The 27715-nt window shown below is 51.3% G+C and overlaps 11 protein-coding genes across 11 annotated transcripts; 7 read left to right on the forward strand and 4 right to left on the reverse strand.

The window, feature by feature from the left end:
• Positions 1–116: 116 nt before the first annotated feature.
• On the forward strand, positions 117–1358 carry TVP23 (Golgi apparatus membrane protein tvp23; the record flags this gene model as incomplete). Its single annotated transcript, XM_036773420.1, has 11 exons — positions 117–270; positions 324–346; positions 401–502; positions 556–603; positions 657–701; positions 750–794; positions 852–883; positions 939–948; positions 1000–1070; positions 1123–1188; positions 1238–1358. The coding sequence occupies 11 exons, from the start codon at positions 117–119 to the stop codon at positions 1356–1358; spliced, it is 717 nt and encodes a 238-aa protein (XP_036634893.1).
• Positions 1359–1956: 598 nt separating this feature from the next.
• On the reverse strand, positions 1957–4682 carry PC9H_003829 (uncharacterized protein; the record flags this gene model as incomplete). Its single annotated transcript, XM_036773421.1, has 3 exons — positions 1957–3574; positions 3680–3847; positions 3910–4682. 3 exons carry the CDS (start codon positions 4680–4682, stop codon positions 1957–1959), a joined length of 2559 nt encoding a protein of 852 aa, XP_036634894.1.
• Positions 4683–5002: 320 nt separating this feature from the next.
• CBR1 (NADH-cytochrome b5 reductase) lies at positions 5003–6691 on the forward strand (the record flags this gene model as incomplete). The annotated part of the gene is made up of 4 exons (XM_036773422.1): positions 5003–5291; positions 5346–5427; positions 5484–6144; positions 6515–6691. The coding sequence occupies 4 exons, from the start codon at positions 5003–5005 to the stop codon at positions 6689–6691; spliced, it is 1209 nt and encodes a 402-aa protein (XP_036634895.1).
• An 881-nt stretch (positions 6692–7572) lies between these two features.
• PC9H_003831 (uncharacterized protein) lies at positions 7573–8634 on the forward strand (the record flags this gene model as incomplete). Its single annotated transcript, XM_036773423.1, has 5 exons — positions 7573–7646; positions 7711–7801; positions 7858–8034; positions 8083–8143; positions 8195–8634. 5 exons carry the CDS (start codon positions 7573–7575, stop codon positions 8632–8634), a joined length of 843 nt encoding a protein of 280 aa, XP_036634896.1.
• Positions 8635–8839: 205 nt separating this feature from the next.
• On the reverse strand, positions 8840–9363 carry PC9H_003832 (uncharacterized protein; the record flags this gene model as incomplete). The annotated part of the gene is made up of 2 exons (XM_036773424.1): positions 8840–9123; positions 9234–9363. 2 exons carry the CDS (start codon positions 9361–9363, stop codon positions 8840–8842), a joined length of 414 nt encoding a protein of 137 aa, XP_036634897.1.
• An 893-nt stretch (positions 9364–10256) lies between these two features.
• Positions 10257–11670, reverse strand: PC9H_003833 (uncharacterized protein; the record flags this gene model as incomplete). Its single annotated transcript, XM_036773425.1, has 6 exons — positions 10257–10275; positions 10335–10393; positions 10458–10576; positions 10632–10703; positions 10758–11374; positions 11423–11670. The coding sequence occupies 6 exons, from the start codon at positions 11668–11670 to the stop codon at positions 10257–10259; spliced, it is 1134 nt and encodes a 377-aa protein (XP_036634898.1).
• Positions 11671–12159: 489 nt separating this feature from the next.
• Positions 12160–12731, forward strand: PC9H_003834 (uncharacterized protein; the record flags this gene model as incomplete). The annotated part of the gene is made up of 3 exons (XM_036773426.1): positions 12160–12506; positions 12557–12625; positions 12677–12731. 3 exons carry the CDS (start codon positions 12160–12162, stop codon positions 12729–12731), a joined length of 471 nt encoding a protein of 156 aa, XP_036634899.1.
• A 279-nt stretch (positions 12732–13010) lies between these two features.
• PC9H_003835 (uncharacterized protein) lies at positions 13011–14978 on the forward strand (the record flags this gene model as incomplete). Its single annotated transcript, XM_036773427.1, has 8 exons — positions 13011–13373; positions 13429–13619; positions 13675–13846; positions 13902–14420; positions 14477–14669; positions 14725–14775; positions 14825–14877; positions 14943–14978. 8 exons carry the CDS (start codon positions 13011–13013, stop codon positions 14976–14978), a joined length of 1578 nt encoding a protein of 525 aa, XP_036634900.1.
• Positions 14979–15040: 62 nt separating this feature from the next.
• Positions 15041–18354, reverse strand: PC9H_003836 (uncharacterized protein; the record flags this gene model as incomplete). Its single annotated transcript, XM_036773428.1, has 17 exons — positions 15041–15066; positions 15122–15184; positions 15240–15457; positions 15511–15929; positions 15975–16107; positions 16162–16209; positions 16263–16392; positions 16450–16662; positions 16724–17017; positions 17071–17226; positions 17273–17398; positions 17459–17636; positions 17688–17694; positions 17752–17882; positions 17936–18094; positions 18149–18202; positions 18256–18354. 17 exons carry the CDS (start codon positions 18352–18354, stop codon positions 15041–15043), a joined length of 2454 nt encoding a protein of 817 aa, XP_036634901.1.
• Positions 18355–19223: 869 nt separating this feature from the next.
• PC9H_003837 (uncharacterized protein) lies at positions 19224–23668 on the forward strand (the record flags this gene model as incomplete). Its single annotated transcript, XM_036773429.1, has 6 exons — positions 19224–19433; positions 19486–20478; positions 20907–21402; positions 21455–21527; positions 21580–21622; positions 21674–23668. 6 exons carry the CDS (start codon positions 19224–19226, stop codon positions 23666–23668), a joined length of 3810 nt encoding a protein of 1269 aa, XP_036634902.1.
• Positions 23669–24272: 604 nt separating this feature from the next.
• Positions 24273–26612, forward strand: PC9H_003838 (uncharacterized protein; the record flags this gene model as incomplete). The annotated part of the gene is made up of 14 exons (XM_036773430.1): positions 24273–24447; positions 24500–24562; positions 24614–24913; positions 24970–25000; positions 25055–25116; positions 25172–25329; positions 25382–25472; positions 25524–25648; positions 25700–25775; positions 25836–25877; positions 25931–26217; positions 26269–26450; positions 26504–26555; positions 26607–26612. The coding sequence occupies 14 exons, from the start codon at positions 24273–24275 to the stop codon at positions 26610–26612; spliced, it is 1650 nt and encodes a 549-aa protein (XP_036634903.1).
• Positions 26613–27715: the final 1103 nt, after the last annotated feature.

Raw genomic sequence — 27715 nt, forward strand, 5'->3', positions numbered from 1 at the left:
CGGCGAGCAGACATGAGCTGTTTGGCTTTGTTGACCAGAGCCTTTACACGTACCGCTCATCATTCCGGAAAGCGTGACCAGTTACTCTCTTGCTTCAAACCACCACCTCCTCCACGATGAGCGCGTACGATACGATAGAGCCGGACGTCGACGAGCAACCAAAGCTGGCAGGCAGTATCCATGCGGCCCAAAATACTCGCACCCCCGTGGTCCTCACTCCTTCGAATCACACGTCTGGACTGGCCACGACACAGAGCGATGCCGAGTCAGGTGCGTCCGCAATGTGTCTTGCTGCACCCCTCGGCTAACGCGATAGGGAACAGGGATTGCGGGCATATTCCGTCAAGTATGAGTCAGTCGCATATCGGCGGACATGCTTCAACTCATGACACACATATAGTCGGCACACCCTTTAGCTCTATTTTTCCTTTATATATTCCGCATTGCTGCAATCGTGGTCTATATTATGTGTGGATGGGTTACCGACAACTACGTGCTTTCGGTACGTACTTGAGACAGAGTGATTCCACGTATTTGCTGACTGACAGCACACAGACAGTTGTAGTGGTCGTGTTGCTTGCAATGGATTTCTGGAATTGCAGAGTACGCGCTCATTTCGTTCATTAATTCATATGTCAGAACTCAGACTGCTGCAGAACGTCTCAGGGAGAACTCTGGTCGGACTGCGGTTCTGGAATCAGGTACGTCATGACCTTTCACTTAATGGACTATACGCCAACTGTCTGCAGGTGGACGAAGACGGGGACAGTTATTGGGTGTTTGAGAGCCGAGATGTGAGCCTGCTGCTTCATGTTTTTGGTTCACGGAACTCACATATCCCTCCAATACAGCCGTCTCGACCAGCAAATCCTGTGGATTCGAAGTAAGAAATTCTCTTGACTGTCTAATCGTAATCGGTATTAACGACGCGCACTCAGAATGTTCTGGGTACATGATAACCCGTGCCTATCCCCTCCCTTATTCTAACTGTTCCCTTAGACCGCAGTCTACTCTTTCCCTCTGCTTTGGGTAGCTCTGCTTATAGTTTCTATAGTCAAACTCAACTTTTCGTGAGTGAAACATATGGCTTCCCAGCCTCGGTTCATCTAATCTTCTATCTAGCTATGTACCAATCGTAATCCTTTCCCTCGTCTTCAACTTCGCAAATGCTATAGGTTTCACTTACGCGTAAGTCTAATTGCACCATATATGTTAGACATTGACAGACTCGACTCAGTGACCGAGATGCGAAGCAACGATGGGCGAATAGCGCCGTCGGCGGCTGGGGAATTAGTGGCATTGGCGGCCAGCTCGTTTCTTCTGCTATCTCAAGAAGCGTTGGGAAGATATTCAGTTAGTGTAGTAGTACGTACCTAATGAGACTTCACATTCGAAATTAAAATGACATGAGAGATTCATAAAACGAAGTTCGATATATAAGACGGTCTACGTAACATCATGCATTGCAGAGTCAACGTTGGAGGTTAGTTGTTCAATAAAATGGAAAATGCCAATAATGCCAAATGTGTGAATGAAGACAAGAACGCGATGCGTATGTATGTATACAGGAGGACGTTACGTTGATGCCAGATCTGCCCAAGAGGAGGTAAACAATAAAATAACAAAATACAATCAGTCAGTGATGTCCGGCGAAACAAAGAAGTATGAAACGATCCGTCGCTTCCAAGAACTCGATGACATGGGCATAGGCGTCTCTTGCGGAAATGTCCCAATCAGAGGAACATAAAAACCATGCGAGGCGTCGAAGCTGACATAGATATATACAAGTGGGGGTCCAGACCATGGTTGAAGGATCACTAGGCCAATAAGTCATAGTGGTGAATGCAGTGAGAAGGGTGTCATATTTGGTTAAGCATGCAGGGGTGCTGGCGACGTGGCTGGCATAATTTGGGGATGAAACGGCCAAGACGATTGGACCATCCCTTCCTATGATCCTCAGCTGTATGCGACCCAACCTTTGGCATCGACTCGGGAACACGCCGTAGTCGGGGTGGGCGGCGCTCCTAGACCAATGAAGCTCCTTGTCCGGCCATGCTTGCCCTTGAACGTCTCTACCCTTGGCGTCGACAAAGTCGGGAAAGGGACAGCAGTTGCCAGATCAGGATGCGGGTCGGGATTTGTGGGGCCAGACATAGTAAGCGTCATCGTGGACGGCGTGCGGGCGTTCAATGTTGGTGACGGAGGGAATACGAAGAGGGTTTGTGATGGGGTGTTGAGAGAAGACTGTGAGCGGGGAAGCGTCGGTCTTCTGGGAGTGTGGGGTTGTATGGGTTGGGATGCTCCGCGGGGTTGCATGTGGGGTCGCGAAAGCATATCCTGGATGGAGGAAGACGAGGGATGGCGAGAGTGGGTGGCACCGGAAGAATGCGACGAGAAAGAGGAAGAAGAGGAAGTGGATGACAAGGACAAGGAGGAATTGCGATGATGTGATTGACGAAGAGACTCCATGGGACGTGCGGTACAGATTGTCTTCGGGGGTGTAGCATTGCGCAAATGCAATGGGGGAGGCAAGGGTTTACGAGACTGGGTGCGAACACGAAGGGGAACAATAGGCAACGAGGTTTGCGTAGAAGGTTGCCCCCGCGGAACAGAAGTAGAAGCTTCGGAGAGTGCGTCGACAGAGGATGACTGACTTGCCCGGGCTGAGGATTCTGCTCCTGAGTCCGATTCGTCTGCAACAATAGTTATTGGAGACGATGGCACGGGAGGCAAGATGTTGAGTCCAAGAGGCACAGGTCGCCGCCGCATTTTTGTGGGCTTCGTCGCCTTTGGTGTAGTGGACATCGCTTGACTGAGGTCTTGCGATGTGAATGGATCGACTGGAAGGTCAAAGGTTGCACGAGTACTCGTCTGAGGCACACCGTATGTCGAAGAGCCAAAGGACGTTTTCCACACAGGGGCAGAAGGCGGGGGCAAAGGGAAAGCAGGTCTCGAAGACAGGGGACGGGCTGTTGATGGCGTGAACACATCATCCATGCTGGGTTTCCTAGCCGGTGGGTTGCTCTCGTCATCTGGGGAATGGTCCGCTGAACTGGTGGCCGACGTCGCGCTGGTATTGGAAGAATCGGTTGACGAAGCAATGGATAACCGAGGTCGGTCATCATCGAATCCTCCGCCGACGCCGAGCAGGGCTTGCTCTTCATCTTCCTCAACGAGCTCCTCACTGAGGATGCTGTAGTTTGTGTGATTTGATGCGATAGAACCTGTGCGCTTGCGGGTAGTCGCATAGCGACTGCGCCACGCTTGCCCCATACCAACACCATTGCCGAATCCGTTTAGCGACGAATTGGAGGCCAACGACGATGCAGACGACCTCCTCGCTATGATGCGCTCTTCCATAGCCCTGTCAAGTGCTTGAGCCTCCGCTAGGACAGCCTTACTCTCCTGTTGTTCCTCAGAAGCACCTTTGCCTCCCTCTTCAGCTTCATCCAACAGCTTACGACGACGGCCCCATTCCTCCTCTTCCTCGGCGATGGCAGAAGACCGCTCCGAAGACGCCGGAGACAAGTTGCCTTTAAGCTTACGCTCATATTCAATAAGCTGATAGATGAGCCTATGGAGAAAAGAACAAGTCAGCGCTCATGTGACATTCGTTGATGGAAACTGGTTCATTTGTTGCAGAGACAACAAGTTCGAATTGATAGGAATCAGAACTCACGACATATTCGGGCCGACCCATTTGCTCTTCTCCTTAACGAAAGAATATGCTCCTTGCATACCTTTTAGTTCCCAAATCTCCGGGGGAACAAGAGGGGAATTCTCGGCTGCTGCCCGCATAACCAAGGCAATCACCATCGTTGCGGAGCGAGAGATACCGCATTGACAGCTATTGGAATGATTGATGGTCACTTGTGTTAGTCGGTACAGGAAGACAGGGGATACACGTACTGAATCAAGACGCCTTCGCCTCGCTCCAACGCCGCGTCGCAAAACAGCATTGCAGCAGGGAACCCCTCTTCAACAAGGTTTTGCTGGCCGTGTGACCATTGAAGCTTGAGATAGTGGATCCCTGGCCTGCCACTGGGAACATGGGGTGGATAATACGTACCCTTAGTCTCGTCCTTATGACCGAGATTAGGTGTAGATGCCACTGGTCTGAGCGGGCGAGGGGCGCCAGAGGCAACGGATTCGAATGGCGAGGATATCTCCTTCGCGACGTTTAATATACACTTTATGCCGAGGGTATGGAGGGTCTTCCAATCTCGGGCATTGTCCTCTGAGCCCAGCCAGATGTTGGGGATGATCTGAATCGGTCCATCGCGGTAGGGGGCTGTAGGCGAGCCTGGAGAGCCTTCTTCCTCTTCCCTCCGCTGTAGCAACGATGTAGGATTTGTCGGGGGAGGAAGGGAGATAACTGAGGGCCTACGCGGTCGGATCGGACGGTTTACTGGGTCTGCCGTGGGTGGTGGCTCGTCTGAACGGTCGAGGGTGAGCGAGTTCGTCGACGAGCGGGCAGAGGAGAGGGTGAGGGATAACTTGTTCCTTGAAGACCTAGACATTGAGTTGAATGGGGAAGAAAAGTAATCTGAAGCAGCAGAGTCTGTTGCTGAGGCGGACGTTAGGCTATCCTGAACGACATGGGCTATATGAGGATTCTGAGCCGGCGTGTCGATGCGCAGGGTGGAGGGGGGACGCTTTCTTTGTTTCTGTGGATGAGGCATCGGCTGCGGCATGCGGTTCAAAATTGCTACGCCAGCGTTTGGGCAAGGATTCGGCCTGGATTTTTTTGTGCAACGGGTAGATTGAAGCTGAAATGATATGAACGAGCGAAGAGAAGGCGGTCGAAAAGATGAGAAATGAAAAATAAAGGGAAAAGAAGAAGAAAAGGGAGATTTTGGCGGTCAACAGGATGGAACAAGCACAAGTTTCGACTCGCCCATGCAGTGCCCATATAACGGCGCACGTGACCCGTTGATGGTTGTTTCAACTACCCAGAGTCTGTCACACCCCAGGGTCACGCAGGTCACGTCTTTTTGTAGCCATGAACCGATCCCAAGTCGCGTTCGTCGTCTCTTTCTTCTCGACCTCCATCATCCTCTTCACCCTCTCGCAGTTTGTGCGCAAGCAGCTCGCAGACGCAGGATATCATATCTCAGATATTATCCTCTACGGCCTCAACACCACAGACTACAATCGAGCGGACGAAGTAACCGGAGAATCTTCCTGGGGCCTCATGGACGACCTCAAACACATTCTCACTCCCCAGGCCTTCGCTCTCACCCTTGCTGTCATCACCACCGTGTTTCTCTACGTCAAGGTAGCACATAGACGTGTGTTCAATTAATGTATCTGCGACACGCTTCCCAACTAATATCCCTTCTTAGGCCGAAAACCCGTGCTCAACCCACAGGCATGGCAAGAGTTTCCCCTCAAAGAGAAGATTGTCATTTCCCCAAACACTGCCATGTAATTGTCTCTCCACGCTGCTCTCCTTGACGTCTAAACTGACGCTGCGCGTTCAGTTACCGATTTGCCCTTCCCCATCCCCAGGATGTATTGGGCCTCCCAATTGGCCAGCACATATCCGTGTCTGCCGAAATAAATGGCAAGGACATCATGCGATCTTATACCCCTACGTCGTCAGACGATGATCTCGGTCACTTCGACTTGCTCATCAAGTCGTATGAGAAGGGTAATATCTCCCGCATGTTTTCCCTCCTCAAGTTGGGCGACAAAGTCCGCATCAAGGGACCTAAAGGCCAATTCAACTACTCTCCGACCCTCGCCACATCAATTGGCATGATCGCCGGCGGTACCGGCATAACGCCCATGCTCCAGATCATTCGAGCTTCCTTGAAAAACCCCATGGACAAGACTAAACTCTCACTCATCTACGCTAATGTTAATTTCGAGGATATCCTACTGAAGAAGGAACTCGACGAGCTTGTCGATGTTAATCCGGACAGATTTACGGTCTACTACGTACTCAACAACGCTCCTGAGGGCTGGAAGGGAGGTGTTGGCTTCGTCGCCAAGGACCAAATCCAGACCTATCTTCCGCCAACCGCGGATGACGTTAAGATTCTCATGTGTGGCCCACCACCAATGATGAACGCCATGAAAAAGCATCTTGAAGAACTCAAGTACCCTGCCCCAAGAACCGTTAGTAAACTTGTGGACCAGGTAAAGCTCTTTACTACACCAAATTTAAAACATACTTCTTATGCGACATTCTACTCAGGTCTTCCTCTTCTAAGCGGCTGCGCACCTTCTTAACATCAGATATCTATGGGATCTTCATAGGCGATAGTGCGGTAGTATCCCACTTGGGTGATTTACGATAATTGATTTGCGATATAGGCAATACATTTAGAGCCTCTACTCCTGTCGCAATCTCGGTGATGATCAGTCCTTTGGGGTGAATGGCATGCGTGAGCTACTGCGCACTGTCACAGACGGCTCGGCTTAAAATTAGATCTGTTTCTGATCTACGTGTGTGCACATCGTGGAGATTTGACGGTGTTCTCTCAACTACTGATGAACATCTGTACAGGATGTGTATCCACGATCTACATGGAACGGCCTCTTGATCGACGGGGCTCAAGTGCAGTGCGGTCTGCATATCGGAACCCTACTACCAACAGGGTACCAGATCAACCCCGTGTTGGCTAACAATCCGAAATCCAAAGGCTTCGGAGCTTTGCGCGCCTCCACCTTACCGCCAGAATAGAATTGTACTGGTTACAGCTCCGTCGACAATGTACGATCGTGTCAGCGTTCCTCCTTCATATACATTACTCTTCAGCGAAGCGCTGACTGGCCGCGCGCCCAGGCAATCGAAGAAGTCCAGAATTAGATAGATATCAATGCAGCGCCTAACCCAAACACGTTGCCTTCGGAAGTTGGCTCTCGGAAAGACCCAGCAACGTGTCCCAATCGTACATGTTTCATTACACACATCCGCGATCCTTGCCATCATATGAACGGCTCGTGTCCTCCAGGTGTATCGAAGAAGCCTTTGAGAAGGATGTATTCGAATTCGATCAAGCGATCTGCTGAGTGTTTCAGGATTACCCCCTAGCCCCTGTGTAACTTGTTCTTGGATGGAAGCTTATCCGACGTGCATGGCTCCCTCCGTGTCTATACTTACATCCCGGAGGGAAAGATGATGCGATCCTATATTCGCCCTTCGACATCATAAATGCGTGTACCTTACCCACCGCATATAACACGGCCGTGTACAGTGAACAGTGATGATTGATTGGAAAACGCATGACCGAAACTGATACGATTAGTACAGCATCAATGTATCACGCACTATCACGCCCCCGAGCTGACTGAGAGTCGGTAGCTCCCTGCGCCGGGATACAACAACATGATAGTTTTCGTCGACGATGATTACTGCTCCTCACCGACGGCTGACGAACATCGCTACTGCGGTCACGTGAGCGCTCAGTATTAAAGCTGCAATCTGGGAAGTATAGTCAGTATCATAAGAAATCACTCCTCCCAGAACTCCTCGAGCTACAACGACGCGCTGAGCTCCAGACGTCATCCGAAGAAACTTCTACCTCTTTTTAAACAAGAATCGCCTTACAAGTTACCACACAGATGTCTCAATCTTCTACACCGGTACTCTATACGTTTGGTGGCTCGGTTTGGGCAGCAGTCCCAGAGCTAGCTCTGTGAGTAGACGTTTCGGTTAGTGATGAAACAGCACTGACGCGTATACTCGCAATTTCCCCGAAGGCGAGAGCTAGGTTACTCTTCCGACACCATATCCAAGCAAACGGTCAACCTCGTATTGGGCGAGAACTTCAAACCCGACTTCATCAAGATTGTAAGTACAATTCCACTTTATGGATACTATAGAGACTGATTACTTGCCTGACGCAGAACCCTAACGCAACGTTGCCGACGCTTGAGGCCGACGGGAAAGCGTACACCAGCACGACCGACGTCACTGCATATCTCGTGCAAAACGCGCCTAAGAAAGTGAAAGCAGGGGACGCGGACTTCATCAAGGAGATCCACGAAGATAGCATTGATCCTAACTTTGCCCTGCTCCTCGCCGTAAGTATCTACTATACATATCCCGCTGCCTTTCTGACACGAACATAGAGGAACCAAGAAGAACTTGCAGCGAAAGCTGCAGGGTTACCAGGTGTTTTCTTGTCCAACAGTAAGTTTGGTCTCAGATTTTTATCGACGGTATTGACATATCTCGATCTAGGACAAGATACGTTGGCGAAGGTCGCTGCGTCTATCGAGGGCAAAGAGTTTGAAGAATTCTACGCGGATAAGATAGCTGGGAACGGTGGGCTCCTAGATATCTATCGGGGCAACGCTCTTGAAGCAACGAAGGATGGCTTCTTCCAACAATCGCAGGACCACTTTGCCAATGTCGGTGCATACATCTTGAAGAGTCTTCCCCAGCGTCTGCCTGAGGCTACGGCTTTCTTGGGTGGAGATATTCCCGGAGAAGACGATTTCCATCTGGGCGCGTGGTTGGCAAGGATCGCTGCTACCGTCGGCGCAATCAAGAGCGAGGAAGGTTTAACGGCTCTGAAGGATGCATTTGGCGCGGAAGTCCCCGAGCAAGTAGCTGGGTACTGGAAGGCGTGGAGCTCCAGAGATAGTTGGAAGGACGTATATGGGGAAGGGTTGCATTGAGTTCGCGACATGTGGTCGTCAAATATGTCCACCAACCACCCATAGACGGGCGGATTCCGGCATCGCGTAGATTATGTTTTTTATGTTTGTCTTTGGTCTGGGTTGGGGTTGTTATGTCAATTCAACGGAGGAGTCTCCATCCAATTGCGTTTGTGAGCTTTCCATCAAGTCCAACTGGCACTCGGTGAGGCTAGGGATATTCATATCAGTCTTCAGAAGACATTGGCCACGACATCTTGAGACAGAACACTGACCAGTTTATGATTTCTTGGGCAGCTTGCATGCCTAGTTCAAACTCGGCTTCCGTAGGTTCTCTTGATGAATTCCTTACGATCTGGATGGCGGAGTCGTAGTAGTGAAGGAAGGAAATGTTTTCTTCCTCGGATGTAATACTTGGAAGAAGCGGCAAGATGAAGCGAAAGTGGTGGAGCATGCGAGCATGAGGCTTCATCGCGGGGTGAGATGGAATGACTGCACGAGCTAATTCGTCTGTTTGTTTGCCATGTCGTGGAATTCATATTCATGAACAATCGGGGGGACGCAAACATGGCGCGAGCCTGAGTACCGGAACGCGGTTAGAAGGGGATAAGGAGACGTACCGATCTGCGGGATGGTGTCGAGGAGCACACGCCTGAATCGGATGCCTTCATATTTGGTTCCTAGAGTTTGGACACTATTCATTATCCCTGCATGCTGTCCATGGAGCGAAACGTACCCGGCCTGCCCCATCCCTCGTGGAAAGCGTCCTTCGGTAACGACTCGTAGGCGACGAAACACGTACGGGCGTACTCCTGTTCAATGTATCGGTGTACGGACTAGAGGCACGCGTCACTCGCGATGTAAATACAATGTCAGAGGTTAGGTGGGAACTGGGCACGGCACCTTCGGGACATCATTGCGCCCTATTGTCCGATACACTTTCGAAATGCGCTGCAGCCTCATTCGCACAGCGACTCTGCGCTTGATGCATAGTAACAAGGAGGCGACAAGCTGTTTAAAGCGGTTGAATGAACACATTTCTGCGACATTATGAACGGGTATCCTGCGCTGGGAACGCGGCCAACGGGGGCCGCGTCGCAAGCAGCAACCCAAGTAGAGCAGGTGCTCACCACAATAACGTATGAGGCTCCTATAACAACGGCGTCGAAGTTGTTGGTCCATGATCGACGAGGCGATGCGCGAACAGCTTGTGTCAGGAGTGCTACGCTCGACAGACTGGTCGCGCATATGGTCACCAGGACGAGAAAGATGTAGCCTAGCCCGGAGAGTGTTTTCTTAACAGCAGGGGAGATCATGAAAGGAAGGTGGAGGTGGTATGTGTGAATGTTGAAACGTTGAAAGGCAAAGTGGTCGCTCGCTGAGTGTGAGGAAGTTGAAGCGCCGCGAGGAATCAATTCGACAAATTTAGCTTTCTGACTTGCTGTACAATTCATCAAACAAGCTATACCACTTAATCGGGAGTGTATTGGGACCACGTTCTACGTAAACAAGGAGAGGCAGAGATTGCATCCAGATGCAATGATACAATGAAACAAAAAAAAGGAAAGGAAACGATAAAGATACAGTAAGTTTATGTAGTTCATTGATAGCGAAAATATACACAACAAAGGACGAAAACATTTTCAAGCTTGAACGTTTTGACTATGAATTCATTGCGTAAGCTTTGAGAATTGAACGGGAATCCATGGGAGAAGACGTACGCAAATTGGCCAATGATATTTCCCTGGGCCGAGTATTCACAAACGAAATATTTCGCTTTCTGCGGCACAACAGAGCGCGCGGTCAGTAATTATTACGGACGAGCCGACAAGACGTGTACTCACCCCAAACTTAGCATCGAAAATGCCGTCGCAAAGCGCTTCAGCACATCCGACTTGACTGCTCCCTTTCCAGACGACTTGGGTGAAATGGGATGGAACAGGGTTGTTAGGGTTGTAGTCCTCTACGCATTGAGGTAAGCACGTTCTTAGGTAGTTGGAGCGACAAACAATACTCACTAACTTCGTCCGTCCACGACTTGATGGCAGACTGGATGTCATAAGCGCTCCCAGTACCGGCCGCCAAGTTTTCTGATAACAACGATCTGTTAGATCGTCGCTCACGGGAGGCAAGAAGTGATTTACCTCCAAACGCTCCAAGCGCACCCTTCGAGTGTTGGAATACGCAGTTGTTAGCCCATTGCTGGGCCTTGCTCGCGAGATTGTCACTCCAAGTTAATGGTGCAGCGCCGTGCTGGCTTCGGAAGGAGTTGTGGGCAGACAAGTAGACATCGATATCGCCGCCGCTAGAAGAACCACCGCCGTTGCCACTTGAAGGGGGAGCGGGCGCTGGCGCTGGAGCAGGCGCGGGTGCTGGCTTCGGCTGTGGGGAAGGCTTTGGTTGAGGCTGTTGGGTGGTTTGAGGAGGTGGTGGAGGGGGTGTCTCTTTGGGAGGTGGTGGAGGTGGCGGTAAAGGAGGCGGAGGAGCTGAGCTAGATGGTGCTACAGTACTGCTGCTACTCGTCGTCGTTGTCGTCGGAGCCGCCCCGCCCAAACCACCTTTAACGATAGCCTTGTTCGGGGCCGCCGCCGCCGTGGTGGTAGTAGCAGCTGATGAGCTAGAAGTAGTCGCAATGGATGACGAAGTTTGTACAACCGGGGTGGATACGCTCAAGATAACAGAGCTGGTAGAGGGCGACGGAGGTCCAATGGGTAGAGCGCCATCGGCCTTGACGGGCCCTCCAGATGTGGTAGCTTTCGCACTTGAGTCAAGTGTCAGCCACGCTTAGATGAGGTAAGGGGGGACTGACGCGTTAGTGCCGCACGCTGCTGCCACTGCTTGGTCCCAGACCTCGCTAGACTGTTTTACATCTTTCTGCATCACAACTCCCCAGGAGTTGGTGCCCATCATACGACCGGGGAAGCCCCATTTTGTTTTGCACCTTTGAACGCAGTCTGCAGCTTGACGATGCTTCCTCGCGCACGCTGGTCCTGAGAGAACGCCGGGGAAGAGGGAGAGGGAGAGGATGACGGCGAAAGCGACGACTGAACGCAACATATCGGAGAAAAACACAAAAGAATGTAGAACGAAAGGAGTGAACGGGTCCAAAGGTACCCTTGCGTTGATGCGTGAATTAATATAAGGAGTCTCAGAGAACCGAGAGAAGCGTGAAACGTCGGGTAGGGGCCCGACGAGGTGGAAGTTGGATCGTCGGGATGGCTTCCCCTGGTGCGTTATATACTCCCACTGCTTTGGGAAGTTGAATTATGAGTTGCTATAGCGTCGCGTGCGGTCGTTAGGTGCCTGAGAGAGCATGGAGAGACCACGCTGTGTCGTCGGAACCGCCAAGGACAATAGTCCGGAGCATTATTGCAGCCATTGTCCAAACGCAGGGCTATATAGACGCGGCGGTACTGGGTCTGCTGTCGACGCAGTGCACGTCGAGCTCGTATTGTGTCGAGGCGAACATATGCGCCATGGCCTGTATGATGGTCGCTATTTGATGGTAGCGCTCTGAAATTTCCTGAAATTGATCGTGTCAGCAATATGTCCAACCAGCCACCACCATACTATATCCTGTTCTCACATTCATCGGTGGCGGCGACGAGCTTGGCGGCAAATCAGTCGAATACTCTGGCGCATCCAGTCATTCAGTATCAATACGCAGATGATTCCCCCCTCTCGCTGTTGCCCCAGTCGCCAGATGAACATGTTCTGATTCTCGACTACGACCCATCGTCGCAGTTGCCTGTTGTGAGGAGCGCGTCTCACGAGATGGTGGTGACGGGGCTCAAGGTCGCCGAGGCCCCCGGTGCTGCTGCTGCAGCGGAAGAAGGCGGCCCTCCAAGGAACGACCGGATGTACATCATTGAAACCACTTTGAAGGAGGACAGGTGTGCTCCTCCTCGAATGATTGGCATACTGCTAGTACTGACTTCACCAGGCCTGCGGTCGACCCGTCGCAGGGCGAACGCGTCTCCCCCCCAACCGTTCTAGCACAGTTCAAACAGAGGTTTTGGTTTCATTTGTAACCACTCTGATTTCCCGCTCATCTTCGACACAGAAATGCCGTTCTACGACGCGCACTCGACTATCCTAGCAATACGACTGCACCGTAGCTACGCGCCATGTTCGCAATCAAGTGGGAGAAGTCAAGCATACATGGACCACACGTCGCCAAGACGGTCGTCGTAGCATTATTCTTGTGTAAATTATATGCCAGGCCCGTAAAACACGATGGCAAGGGCCGACCTCTGCGAGTACTCATTTTGTAGGTAGTGCCTGAGGATTACTGGAGGCGTACTGCAAGATATGTGTCTTTTTGAGATTTTCTGTCCGAATGGCAACCTAGATCGCTGATAGACGCCCGCCATGAGTGAACTCTTTCCAGGATTTTGATGCCTCCGAAGTCCCAACCAGCTCATAAGAAAGCGAAGACCACCGCGAATAGTCAAAGTGGCCCAAGCTCGCTCGCACTCGGGGCACCGACAGAAGACGATCTTCCCTCCGCCCGGGCGTTTGCCCCCTCTTCCTCCGCGTACTCAGAGAGGAAACTTCACGTCGATGCATCTGTTCCAACACTGGTTTCGTTGTGTATCCGCGTATTCGCAGGTAATATCAGGACGCTAGCTCGCGAACATGATGCCTGGGAAGAGACTAGGCAGTATCTAAAGATTCTGCCGGACGCCATTCTGACGCGAATATTTACGCTACTCAAGGCAACCGCGCCCACGGTCTTGAACGCAGCATTCATAACCTCTGTGTGTTTTTAACTCAATGCTATACATCTCATGTCTTACAGTCGTTGACTCGTAGTTCTTCTTCAACGGCTCAGTCATGATTTTGACCAGTGACCTGCCTGGCGTCGGCAAACAGACTATCTCTGAGGTACAGAAGTTCGGCGATAAACTTCGTGAACTTGAGCTCTCTGGGTTTGAGACATTCCCCGATTCGCTCTTCGCGTCTGTGGTGTCTACCCTACCAGGATTGCGGTCGCTGGTGCTGCGGTAATGTTTCTTCAGCGTGTGCTTCCTCCAATAACCCTGACACTACGCGTGGCAGAGGATGCCATAAAGTGGGCACATTGACGATGCAGGCAGCGGCGAATAAATGTACAGAACTGCGCTCACTCAATGTGAACTACACATCCGTGACCCCTCTGTCCTTGGTCCCACTCATCCAAGCGTGCGGGCAACAACTCGAAGTGCTGAAGGTCGCAGGAATACCTAACTGGGTTAGCTCGTCGTACCATTATGCAAATTTCTGCATCTGATTTAACGACTCTGGAGACGGATACAGCCTTCGCAAAACTGCTGGCAGGCTTGGGCGCTGATACACGGCTACCGTCCTTGCACACCCTGAAGCTTAGGGGGACGTCACTCACAGATATGTCACTGAATCCAATCATCTCAATGTGTCCTTCCCTACGACATCTCGACATCTCCTTCACCCTCGTCAAACACCCTGCCATCCTCTCTGATCCTGAAACAGCGCCACCTTTGGAAAAGCTGTCACTGACCTCGACACCTATGTCCTGGACAACTTTGATAGCTACTATACCGTGCCACCCGCACCTGAAGACGCTGTCTATAGGTGCCTTGGGTGGTGGGCAGGCGACGAACGCGACTATGGGCAATTCCTCCGGCCTGACGATGACTGATACCATATTGCGTGTGCTCGTGGACAGTCTATCGGGCTTCACGGAGTTGGAACACATCAATTTGGTGGGCAATGCGAAGTTAGGCACTACAGGTAAATTCGAGCGAAGTCTGGAAGTGTTCATCAGACGAGTGGGTAGAAAATGCAAGGTCACTGATCCCCCGGTATCGATAGTTGTGTTGCGATTGTTAACATTCACGCTTAGAAACTGAACCTCTCGGGCGTGATGTATCTTCGTTCCTCAGATTTGGCAGGCTTAATGCCAGATGATGACGAAGAACCGTCATCTCTGGAGGTTTTGAACCTCAACAACACTGCGGTGGATGATCAGGCCGCAATCTTCATCTCGACATGCCCATACCTTCACACTTTGGAGGTCCAAGGAACAAAGTTCACAAGTACGTTTCATCTCAACCATTCCTAATATGATACCGCGTCGCTGACGTCCCACAGGTGATGGACTATTCACAATCATCGATGCTTGTACTAGGCTTGCACGACTGGGTATGTTAAATGCCTTAGGCCATATCACCTACCATACTAACTGTTATAGACTTGACGAGTTGCCGGGGAGTGCGCGTTCGCGACCGGCGGCGCTTTTTCGAGGTAAGCAGCCACCAAGCACCTATAGATACCATAGCCAGATGCTCAGCCTCATCACCGGCTGGAAGGTCTGGAAAGAAGAAAGAGCCGACGGTTCATCATAATACTATGTGTATTGTTATTCTACATTCCGTGACACTAGTATCGCCCATTCCTCTATCACCCTCTAAGTGGGGATACATTGTGAGTACCCTGAAGAAGTTCCCTTGTTAGACGGCGCGTTGTTCAATAGAGTCTAGATACGTACATTCATTTCCAACGGTGCAAGTGAAGCCAGATGGGCAGGCGGTCGGCCCCGTCCAACCGTTGCCTATAGATACAATGAGTTAGACTCTGTGACACAACGCCAAATTATAACTGCTTACCTCCGCATTGACCGTATTGGGGTGCCGTCCCGGTGCCGCCTGTAGGTGTGCTGGGCGCGGTCGTAGTAGTCGAGGAGCGTGTAGAGGTAACTGGGATGCTGGAGCTTGGGGTGGAGCTCACGCTAGTAGCAGTTGAAGTAGCAGTTGCGGTGTTGGGGGGTTGTGAGCCTGCAACATCACCATAGAAGATTCCGCGACCGTTCGTTCCAATGTAGACACTACAATCGCCATCTCTTAGTAGTTGATTTTGCGGCTAGAGACGGGTACTCACCGTCCGTATGTTCTTGGATCTCCGGAAATGATAGCAGAAGCTGCTGAACCGAATCCATGGGCAGCGTCGTTGATCTTGACCCAATTTACACCGGCGTCGTTAGATCGGAAAATACCGATGCCACCAATGTCGGCGGCAGCGAAAAGGGCAGGGTACCCGCCAGATGTAGCGGGAGCACCGAGAGCAATAGCCCAAGCTTGCGTAACACCGCTAATGGCAGAGAAGGACGCTCCGTTGTTCGTTGAATGGAAGAGGCCCTTGTCAGTCGAAACCCATACATCGCCGGTAACAGTAGGGTGTACGACGATCTTTCGGGGACTAGTCGAGGAGCCTAAGGTGCCCTGCGCAGTGAAAGTTGCGCCAGTGTCGCTTGATCGGTAGAACGTGTTGCCATTGGCAGCGTAGAAGACCGCGTTGGTCTTCTTATCAGAGGCGATGGTGGCGCCAGCGGGAAGGGAGCTGACTTGGGTGAAGGTCGCTTGATTGTTTGAGATTTGGATACCGTTCGAGGTCGTACGCCAGAGAATCGCGGTGCCGTCGGCAGAGATGGCTACCTTGTTGCCGTTGACATTGTCGGCAGCTCCATAATGTTGTGCCCTGCAAAGACACTTCAATCAGCTTCCCTCTTTTGGTCAGAGGACTTTGACGCACCAAGTCGCCCCAGCGTCGTTGGAGAATGCAACCTGCTTGCCTTGAGAGCTATAGAAATTCTACTGAGCTCGATCCTCTTGAATGAGTGTCAGTGGAGGTACCTGTCACCAGTGCCAATTCGCACCAGCTTGCTTGGTGCATTGCCCGCGAAGTCGATATCAGAGGTGGTACTCCATTCAGGATTGGTCCATGAGTGGGCAGGGGCAGCGGTCAAGCTATTGTGTACGAAACCTACGTAGTCGTACTCGTCAGTTCAACGAGGTAATTGCCATAAAATATCAGAGGCACCCTGGATGTCACCCACGGCAGAGATCAGTGTAGGTCCCGATGGGGGTGAGATCAAGCCAAGGATAGCCGTCTCTTCGATACCGTCGGCGAGCGAACTGATCGAGACGTTGCGTCCCGTGGCCGCGTCCCACTTCAAAAGATCGTGTCCACCATAGATAGTTGCACCAGTACCATACAACCAATGGTTGGAGTCGAAGGGGTCGATTACCAATGCTGCGAGTGAAACACAAAATGAGTGGGCGCACGTCGAAGACATACGTTGCTTAACGCCTACCTTCCATCATCCAACCAACTTGTAAGTTCCCAGCAGTACCATCGACGTAGTTAGGGCCTAGCCAAGGTGCAAGGGAGTCTGAGTATGTATAGTACTTGTTCATCTCGGGATAGTTAGCCCATGCCCAGAGCGGGGTCCAGGTGGTACCACCATTAGTCGAACGGAAGATTTGTCCCTCGGGCCACCACGAGTTAAGTGCGGCCACCATAACTGTTCCAGGTTTCTGCGGGTCGACTGTGAGACCGCCGAATCCGAAATAGAGGTCACTACCAGACACTGGCGTGATATTTGTCCCTGAAAGATATGGAATGAAAATACGGTAAGAATAGCTTGGGTGTAAACCTTACATGTAGAAGATGTCAGGCTGTATTTGTAGATGGCACCGCTTGTACCATCGTAGGGACCTGCCCCGTCACTGTAGGTGACATACAAGGCACTCTCTGCCGGTGAGAGGACACCCTTGTGAGGGAGGAAAGTTGTGTCCTGGCCGGCGACAGCAGACCCTGCGCAAGGTTAGGCAGAATACGGTACCAGATATTGTGCACATACATGTTGCACCGGCATCGGTAGAAGTGAAGACGTTCGAAGCGCCTTTGCTAGCAACACCAACAAAAATGCGGGGAGTTGGTGAGCCAGATGAACCAGTAGTTGAATCAAAGGTGACCCATGCAATGCCTAAGGACACAAAGTGAACGAGTTAGCTGATGTCTTTTTGGACAATAAGTGGAAACTGACCAATTTTGTCGGAATTATAGCCGCTGGAGTCACTTGAATCTGGGATGAAAGTACCAGTGTTTGTGAAGCTGGTAACCTTTGTCCAGGTTGCGCCGAAATTAGTCGACTTCCACAGACCGTTGCCACTACGAGCGCCGAAGAAGAGGATATTGTTGCTGTGGGGGTCAACAGCAAGGCGCTGTACACGCATCTGTCAATCCAACTCCCCCTCCGCAGAATTTTAACGCACCTCTCCCCTGACAGGTTACACATATGTTAGAGCTTCCGCGAAAGATAGATGCAGCAATGCTTACATTCCACGTCCGGGCATGTTCCCTCCGACTTTGAATGGCAACGGAGAAGCGGTGAAAGAAGCACCATAATCAGTCGAGATGAGGATTTGTCCGTTGTTGGGATCCCAGGAGTTGGTGTACATGCCAGTGGCCTAATTGGAAGTGATTATTACAAGATCGGTGGACTTTGCAACAAAGAACCAACAATGTAGAGTCGTTTAGGATCGACAGGGTCGGTAGCAAGTGCATCGGCGCCCCAGTAGTTCCACCGGGCGTCATCTGCGAAGTCGAGGAGCGGCGTCCAGGAGTTGTCCGAGTTTAGCCGGTATGCACCACCGATGTCAGTACGGGCATAGGCCAGGCCCTAAGAATCAGTTAGCATACTGATCCCGCTTGTTCGAACGATGTATCGACAAACCTTTTCTTTCGGATTGAACACGATACCGGGGACAAAGCCTCCGCCCCCACCGATCTACGATCCCTCGTTAGGAAGAGAGGTTCAGGCAAATCGGTAGCTCCACAGACCTTGACATTCTTCCACGTGTACGCTTGCGAGCTGACTGCATGTACTAACGGGGAGATCGCTGCCGCGGCGAGAACCGCGATGATATGGAGCTTGAACATTTTCCAAGCAATATGATGCTTTCGGGACGGTGCACAAGTATCCTGCGATTTTGCTTTCGACCAGAATTTATACCTTTCATCTCCCTCCGTAATCGAGGTACGGCAGCGGAGAAATACGCCAAGCCGTTCAGCAAGCCGGATATATTGCGGAACTGGGTATGCGAAACGATGGTAAGTATATGGTATGCAATTCACTACAGCCGCCAGTGACGACCGAAAGTTAGTAGTAAAGCGATCATAGAAGGTCCGGGTTATAAAACAGTGATGAAGTATCACCGAAAGAAACGACGGATGATCTTCCCCACCCATCGGAAGTGGTGGCATGGATCAATACAGGACCATACTGGAGCCGGCGTGCATCGATGAACAAGAGGGCTTGGACGCAAAAGTAGGCGTAGTCAACTCTCCCTGCGGTTGATCAAGTGGGATAGAACGTATTCAGGAACATATAGCGTATTAACCGACGCGACGTCGCGGTGGGTTGATTTTCGGCGTATTGTGATGATGCATAACATGTGGGTGACTGGCAGGTGGCCGTTGGCTCACATTACGAAATAAGGGTGAGCTGGCATGTCATATTTTTCGTCCGCTGGCTCCGGCTGTGCTTTTGTCTTCAAAATCCAAGTCCACTGTAGTTTGTGGGCGAGTCGCGGGGGTTCGCGCCCGTTCGCGCCACCGTCGATCATCACGTGGTGTGCTGCACAATACGCGCGCTTAGGAGACAGTTCATTGTATTTGTTCTGCAACGAGGCTCTATTGTATTCCAGAGTGCTGAAACCTTTAATCTAGGCCGCCTGGTGGCGAGGGCCCCTTACGCGAACAGCTCTCCTTTCGCCCCCCACCTTCGTTTAACTTCTGCATGCTGCACCATGTCTGAACGCCTTCACGAACTGCAACGTCTAGCTGGCCTCGACGCGATGCTATTTCATTTCGACTTCGACTCCCCTACTTTCTCGCCCTGTACAAATGGTGCAGTAGATGTTGTGTCTATTCTGAATATCCCAGCGGGAGATAAACGGGACTTCGCTGAGCGGACGGCCCGCTCGCCATTGTCGCCTAAAGCGCGTGACATGAATACGGTACGCACGGCTGTATTCTTGTGGTAGCAACCATTCATTCTATCGACTGAAGGATGTTTCGAATACTCCGTTTTCTCCGAAACGGAAGGGTCTTGTCCAACGGAATACACCACCAGAGCTCAAGCACGTTGAACCAGCGCCCCCTCCGCATACTATCATCCCAGCTGTACCATCATTCACGTCTTTGCCCCATGTGCCATCAACATCATCTCTTCTATTACCAACATTCTTGGAATTGTCTCTTCATCTCGATCACCTCTCCTTACAACTCCAGAGAGGTAATTCACCGAACGACGCAACGCGGTCAGAAGACGCGAATCGGCGAACAAATCCTCGTAATCTCCTCCCGGCTTTCTCGCATCCTAATAGCCCTTATGTCCCTTGGGCTCCGTCGGATCGAGAGGAAGTGCTGCAGCCGGTACCAACCACACCAAGTTCCCCCTCTTCTGGGTTTGTTAGTGCTTACTCTCGCCCGTACTCTCGAAGTGGTGCCAGAGCACCTGAACCGACGCACTGCCCTGAAGCTGACTCACGACGCGTAAACCTGGTGCGTCGGAGCTGGAGAAGTGTTCAACAGGTCGTCAAGAAGAGCGTTCGACGCGTCGTGAAGCGAATAGGCTGCTTTTCGCACTCCCGGAGAACCAGCTCACCACAGCCTTCTTTAGAGCCTGAGTGGGAGCAGGTATCCCCTCCGATCCCAGGTTCTCGTTCCACTTCTCCCCGGCGAAGCTCAGTTGCGTCTGTCGAAACGAATTCTCTTGCTACGTGGCTAGCTGAAAGACGACGTCAATCCTTGGAGCACGATGACCTTCAGGATCGACGAATGACTCTTGCAGAGTACGAGCGCATGGGGAGCTGGATACACGACTCCGGAGACGATAGCAGCGAATGTTCTGTAGATGAAATCCCTATCACGATTTACGATGCTTTCTCGCCCGGCCTGACGACTTTTGGGGGCAATATCACGGCCTCTTCTGACGGCCGAGCCAGCGTCCTATGGACGTTACAGCAACTCGATGAACTGGGGCTAACTACTGGTGTCCCTGTATGTAGACCTCCACCTGCTTCGGACCATACGCTTTCATTACCGAATCTTTCTTCATCTCTCCCGCCACCCTGCACGCGCAGATCATTGGAATGCTAACCTTCCATCCCGTCATTTACTGTATATTCCACTGAACACTCACACTCACTGTATCCTAAATACCAACCCACACTCATTGATACCAGTATAGCATTGCTTTGTATTTTTATATATCGATTATTAAACTCCTATGGGCCCCCTAACAACCCCTTCTTGTGCCTAGTATGGGTCCATCAAAGTTGCCAATACAAGGCGCTCAACGACAAGAACACCTTGAAAACGAGCGGTTCCAGCATGGCTGCCTCAAGTACAGACTGCGCTTCGTCTTCCCCCGTGCCCCAGCCGCATCAGCCATGCCTCGTTTTCAACTCTTACCATATTACCTGCAGGACGCACTTGCCCATTTCCTCCTTCCATTCCTCATGCCGGCCCCAGAGCATTGCATTGACGCTGCAGCATCAGATAGCACTTCACAAATATTGCCAGGACCCTCCTGCAGTGCAGCAGCACCTTCTCCAAGTAGCAGGAGCCACAGTCCCCCGGGGGGATATCGTACAACATGTGTCGATCGCTCTTCGACTTTCTTTAGGAGCCTCACGGCCCCGTTAGCCTCTTCTCAGCACTCGGAACCGTGGCATGAGCCTTTTCTCGACCCTTCAAGTGATTATTCTCCCGATAGCACTCGTGTCGACTTGTCATGGACTGAAGAGCGCGACCTGAGTGTGACTGCCGGGGATGAGCATGAACCTGCGGCAGGCCCTGACCTCCCCCGAGGATACTGGCCAAGTATCTTACCCAAGAGCATTTACACTCCTCATGGAAAATGGGCGTGGGCGGAAGGCAAACCTATCGATGGCCCAAAAGAAGAAGCTTTCCTATCTAGATGTAAGTTCTCCGTCGTTCGGGTCGGGAGGAGGCAAACGAAGTTCACAACTAGGTAGCTCGGCCTACTCCTTGACCATCAACAGTGGGTCTCTAGGTGGTCGTGATATTCGATATGTATGTAAATCGTGCGTCTTCCTTTTCATTGTCGCGTTGCCTTTGTTGACGTCCGAACTTTAGTTGGGCTGGTACCCAAATAAACGACAAAGGCTTCTTCACAGAGGTGCGGTCTTTGTCCTGCTGTTTTCTTTCTGCACTCACCCTCTCTTGGTAGCTTGCCCTGTACAAGTGCCAACTAAAGCCACTACAGGGCTCCGTCGTGCCCTCAATAATTGGCGTTCATTCATCTGCAACGGGCATCGACGTAGCTATCGAACCCCCGCATCCGTCGTTTTGGATGGAAGCGTCTTCTGATATGCCCAACGTCCTCAAACAGCGTTGTATAGCCGCAATCCAGCGAATTCACGACCAAGGTGTCCTCCACGGCGACATTCAACTACGGCACATGCTCATTGGTGGAAATGCCAAGGTATCCATCGTTGACTTCGACGGTGGTAGGGCGATCCTCCCTAACGAGGCGGTAAAAGTGGGGAAGGCGAGTGCGGAGGATTTAGATAAAGAGATGAAGCGAGCGATGGCCCTGCTGAAATATGGCGGCGCTCCCGATGCAGAGTCCATTCCAGTATTTGATATTCCAACTCACGAAGGTGCTGGACCACATCGTTTTGTAATGCCTGGACAAACCCCTGCACAACTTCAGGGCGCGATTCAGCGTTTCCTCTTCCTTGTTGACGGGTTGGCTGAAGCAGGCTCACCGTCAGATGAACCTACTCAGAGTCGTCTTCCGCCCGATACCGATGGACCCAAAGGCGATACTGTATCACACTCTCCACCTGCGCTGCGTGAACGTTCCCCTGAACCTCCCCCTCCCCTTCAACCATATCAAGACCACGTATCCCAGGAAGAACGAGGCCTTCGCACGTACCATTTGCGGAAACGAAAGGGCGCCCCAATCAGTGCTGCGCCGTCACCTGCGCCTAAACGTTCCCGTCGTGGGGTTGCTCCATGCTCTGAATCTAATTCTGGAGCTTCGAAGAAAGAATGCAAGGTACTGTCTGCCCGCGCTTCAAGCTCGAAACCAGGCCGGCACCGCCACCCTGGCCTCCTCATACCCGAGCGATTACTTTCCCTTGACCCTCTCACTCCTTCCCCTGCAACACCCTCACCCGACCCACTACTGCTGACAGCTCCGCCACCATCATCTCAGCCAGTGGCCTCCGGGTCCAGGCTTCTATCTCCTAGCCCACCTATTCAAAGCACCGTTCTTCCGTGGAGCGGGGATCCTTACTGCCAATCAAGGGGACACAACAACTATGCCCAATTAGTCGCTCTTGCAGGTCAGCGAAATATCCCCAAATTCAAACCAGGCAGTGTCAGCCATCAGAATCGTCCATCATTGCCTCAACTTATACTTGACTCGCATGACGACGGGGTGGATAGTGGTACAGCCCCGATAACCCAATCAGCCATTGCTATTGGAAAAAGGAAACGTGACGAAACACCGGACTGCCCCAGTTCTGAGGATAGCACGCGTCGAGCCCAAAAGGTTCTTAAATGGTCTGAGGCACCGGAGACGAACAATCCGAGCCCTTCAAAACCACGGAGGATCCGAAGTATCTTAAAGAAGCATAACCCTCCGGCGATCAGATCGATAGAAATGAGTCGAATAGCAGAGCTCACGGACGACGAAGACGAGGATATTGTCATTCAGTGTGGTGTGGTCACGGTGGAAGATGTCGATAGGATCAACGACGGGTCGAAAGACCTCGACGAGGAGCTCGACGACGATCTCGACATGCTAATTGACGCACTGGACTCAGATGACAACTTCCTCAACGGTTATCCTAGTGCCAACCTTGAGTCACACGAGCTTGGCATCGATACTTCTTCATCTGGAGAACATGCTGCCTCGGCTGTTGTGTCCACTGTCATTACCAAAATCCCGCCTATCGCGGCGCGGGACGAACCCACGGAAACATTGTTGCCCAACCTGTGCCAAGCCCAAGGCAAACAAGATTTAGGGACGGCCATTGATTTGAACGAATACTCCAAGGAGGGTCTAGTAGGCGACGAACTATCGGGCGCATTGGCGCCTTCAACCGCGGGTGATAATGCTATCGCCCAATCCGTGGCAGAGCCTCAGAACCATCCACATTTCACCCGCTCGCTAAAAGGGTTATTAGGAACGCTGTTTCGCTGTCACGACTGATTGTGCCTGTGTAGATTGTAGAATGTAGACTATCTGTTGTAATATTAGTCGCGCAGCGGGCCTGCATATAGACCGCTCAAAGTCAGCTATATGATTTTTTCCACATGGACAGTTCTAAGAATAACATAGGGTTTCCACGAATTCCACGAATTCCGCACTCAGTGAAGCTCACGTGATCGCTGAAAGTGTCGACCTTGGCTTGCTTGGATTGGATTTACCTCTTGCTTTCGACCGCCATGATCGCGGTTTCGTCCCTTTCATGCTCTTGCTCGCTTTTCAAGTTCGAGCTTCAGATGTTTCCCCGCATGATGTCTGATTGGCGAACTAGGCGCTAGTCGGTAAGACTGGATTCCACAGGATTTCATTTTCACGCCCTCATGGCCATCAAGATCCATGAGATATGCCAAACGGGCGAAACGACTCCATGTCCAGGCTTCTCCCGGGTTATCTTTGGATTCCTGAAATCTCAATACCATCCCCGCCTGTCTCCACCCCACTCGGGCTAGTCGCCCGCTCGTATAAAAACTGGTCTAGCCGCTTATCAGAAGCTTCGATCCCCCGGATTCGACTTGGAAATTCCCCTACTTCGCCATTCTCTCTTACGATGGCGACGCCCCATTATGACGAAAAGGCAGCCTCGGACGTTGCGCCGCAGAAATCGTTGGCCAATTCGGCCTCGGACGCAGAGTCTCTCAGAGCCTCTGTAGTCTCGGGGCCTCATGACGAGAAGCTCGTTAGACAGCTGAAGAACAGGCATATTGCCATGATCAGTATCGGGGGTGAGTCTGCTTGTGGTGCCCTGTGATGCACCGTTGATTGGTATTTCCCCAGGTGTCATCGGCACGGGTCTTTTTCTCGGGACGGCTACATCATTACGAAATGGTGGACCTATTGGTACGTCCACTGCGGCTGAACCAAAGAGGCAGTGGCTCATTGACATCATAGGTCTTCTGCTTGGTTATATGGCGGTTGGATCTATATGTTACTCTGTTATGATCTCTCTCGGGGAAATGATTGCCTACCTACCCATCCCGGGCGGTCACATCAAGTTGGCGGAACGTTTCGTGGATCCCGCGTTTTCCTTTACCATGGGCTGGAATTACTGGTACAACTGGACGATCATCTTGCCTGCTGAACTCAGCGCTGCCGCAGTCCTCATTGGTTACTGGAACAAGGAAATCAACCCGTCGGCGTGGATATCCATATGTCTAGTGGTCACGGTGGTGATTAATATGTGTGGCGCAGGTATGTTAGCCCCAAACGTGAACGTTATGAGCATGATTTAACATAAATTTTCTTAGGGGTGTACGGAGAAGCTGAATTTATCTTTGCGTAAGCCCGTTTCTGTGGTGGAGTTGCATGATATTCATAACATGAAATCTCTAGGTCTATCAAGGTGATCACAATCACGGGTTTAATCATTCTTGGCATTGTCCTCGATCTGGGAGGTAAGTTCAAGGAACCTACTTGTGTAACCACAAAACCGAAATTGCGAACTCTTAGGTGGACCAAATCATGATCGCCTTGGCTTCCGTTATTGGAAAAACCCTGGCCCCTTCGTTCAATACAATGGTATTGCTGGCTCAAAGGGCCAGTTTTTGGGCTGGTGGGCTGTCATGACACAGGCTGCGTTCTCGTTTATTGGAACGGAAATCGTTGCTGTGCGTGCTATGTCCTTACTGTCATCAATATCCTGCGCTGACCCATATACAGATCGCAGCGGGAGAGGCTAAAAATCCCCGCAGAAACTTACCCAAGGCAATTAAGCGCGTCTATATCCGTATTCTCTTGTTCTACATAGGCGGTTGGTACTAGTCTCAGTGCTCTTTTAGTAGTACTCACTCAGCTCTATTAGGTACCCTTATCATCGGTCTCCTGGTTCCTTCTAATGCTGAGGGGCTTGACTTGGGCTCCGGAGACGCTGCTTCCTCCCCCTTCGTCATTGCCATCCAAAATGCCGGCATCAAGGCACTCCCCTCAGTATGAATGCCGACTAACCTTAATTACGCAAGACACTGAAAAAATCTCTAGATCATCAATGCATGTCTCTTGACCTCCGCCTGGTCAGCCGCTTCCAGCGACCTATACACGAGTTCCCGTGCGCTCTGTGGGTAGTTCTTTACATCTTCGTATCCACACTTTGCTCACAATAAAAATTTCCCTTCAGACGGCCTGGCTACGGCAGGCAATGCCCCCAAGATTTTCCTCAGTACGTTGTTGTAGAGGTTTCGACAGTTCACATACTTATACGAGGCTTGTTAGGGACCTCGAAGTCTGGGTTGCCATACGTTTCGGTCATTTTCTGCGCATTGTTCGCGGGGTTAGCATACATGGGTGTCAACGGAGACTCAGGCAAGGTGTTTGGGTGGTTTGCCAATATGACTTCTGTCGCTGGTTTGATGACGTGGTTCGGCATCTGCGTTACCTATCTTCGATTCTACGCCGGTCTCAAGGCGCAAGGCTTCGATAGACGTGATCTACCATACGCTACGGTATTGCAACCGTACGCGGCTTGGTACGGTCTTATATTCTGCTTGGTCGTCTGTTTCGTGAGTATTTCGTATATATGCGTGCAATTCTCGCAACTAACCCTTTTATAGTTCAGTGGTTGGTCGGTCTTCCTCGAGGGAAATTGGGACCAAGCGATCTTCGTCACCAACTACTTCCCCCTCATGCTGTTCCCCGTTCTGTACATCGGGGCTAAATTCATGTATCGCCAACCATGGAAGAAGGCCTCTGAGATGGACTTCATAACGGACATAGATCAAATCGAAGCCGATACGTGAGTAAACATCTGTCGTTTTGTTCGCTATTTCTTATTGGGTCTTGTCGCAGCTATGACGACCCCCCACCAAGGAATAAATGGGAAGCCTTCTGGGCATGGCTGGTAAGTTGATTCATTCTACATCGACCGTGTGTAGCTCACCCGTCTATGCAGATGTAAATGGTCGCGCTTCTCTTCGTTACAATGTAGTACTGTATAACTCCTCTTCGGTATAGTGGATAATGAATCAATAGTAACTCGGATCTAACAGATGACTTTGTACATATATGAATAGATCCAGCGATGCTTTAGTACGTATCGCATGATTCGAATGTCCGAGACATTCGAAAATTGACATAAACTGACAGCATGGAATGAGGAGCCAGTGGGGATACTCTGGAAACGGGTGGCGCGTTGCACGCGATCCCTTGATCATCATTTATGGCTCGGAGGTTCACTGTGAGACGCTCACTCTCGACTAGTCCACTGGGGATCAGTAACCTGACGCAGTGATAATGGCTACCGAGATATGCTCCGTGGTATTTGATGGTAGGCTCACCAGCCTTCAGCTTTCTGCCATCACTGTAGGAGCACTTACGACGGAGGGACTACTCTCCTCCAACGCTCCGTGCAAGCATCGGTCGCCCTCTCAGAGCTCACTGCCCACGGCTGGCCGAGGTACCGCGATCTTTCTCTTTCTATGGGTAAGACAAGCGTATTGAATACTATCTCCATCAGACTCCGCTGATATATTCCGCAGCTAGCGAAGAGGTCGACGATGGACCCTTCATACGAGCATTCGTGGCCTTGCAAGCTACCGGCGCGATAGGACTGAGTATACTATTACTCACCGCACTATCCTCGAAGCGCATACGGCGGGATCTTACGTGGTATAACTTCTGTATAGCCTGGATCCTTTCCTGTATCTCCTATCTCCTGCTCTCGTTCGCTGGCCAACAAACAGGACCTGCTCCCAATCACGTCCTCTGCCTCACACAGGCGAGCCTGATTTATGCAGCTCCTAATCTGTGTGTTTCTCGCTGTAGAGTTCACGAGTCATTCGAAGGCTAACCATGATGCTAGCACCGCGTTCGCTACACTTGCTCTGGTCATACAGGTATTACATCTCTTCCTTAGTAATTTCTTTATTTACGTGGGATTCAGTTGTGGCTCAATGTGCACTCAGTGCCAATAGGTAATACTTCTCCGCGGCACCGTGTTAGTGGCCTGGTCACTCTAATCGTAAGTCTATAATCCCACATCATCATTAGATTATGATAGGA

This window comes from Pleurotus ostreatus (genome assembly GCF_014466165.1).
Source record: "Pleurotus ostreatus strain PC9 chromosome Unknown scaffold_2, whole genome shotgun sequence".
Taxonomy (NCBI): Eukaryota; Fungi; Basidiomycota; class Agaricomycetes; order Agaricales; family Pleurotaceae; genus Pleurotus; species Pleurotus ostreatus.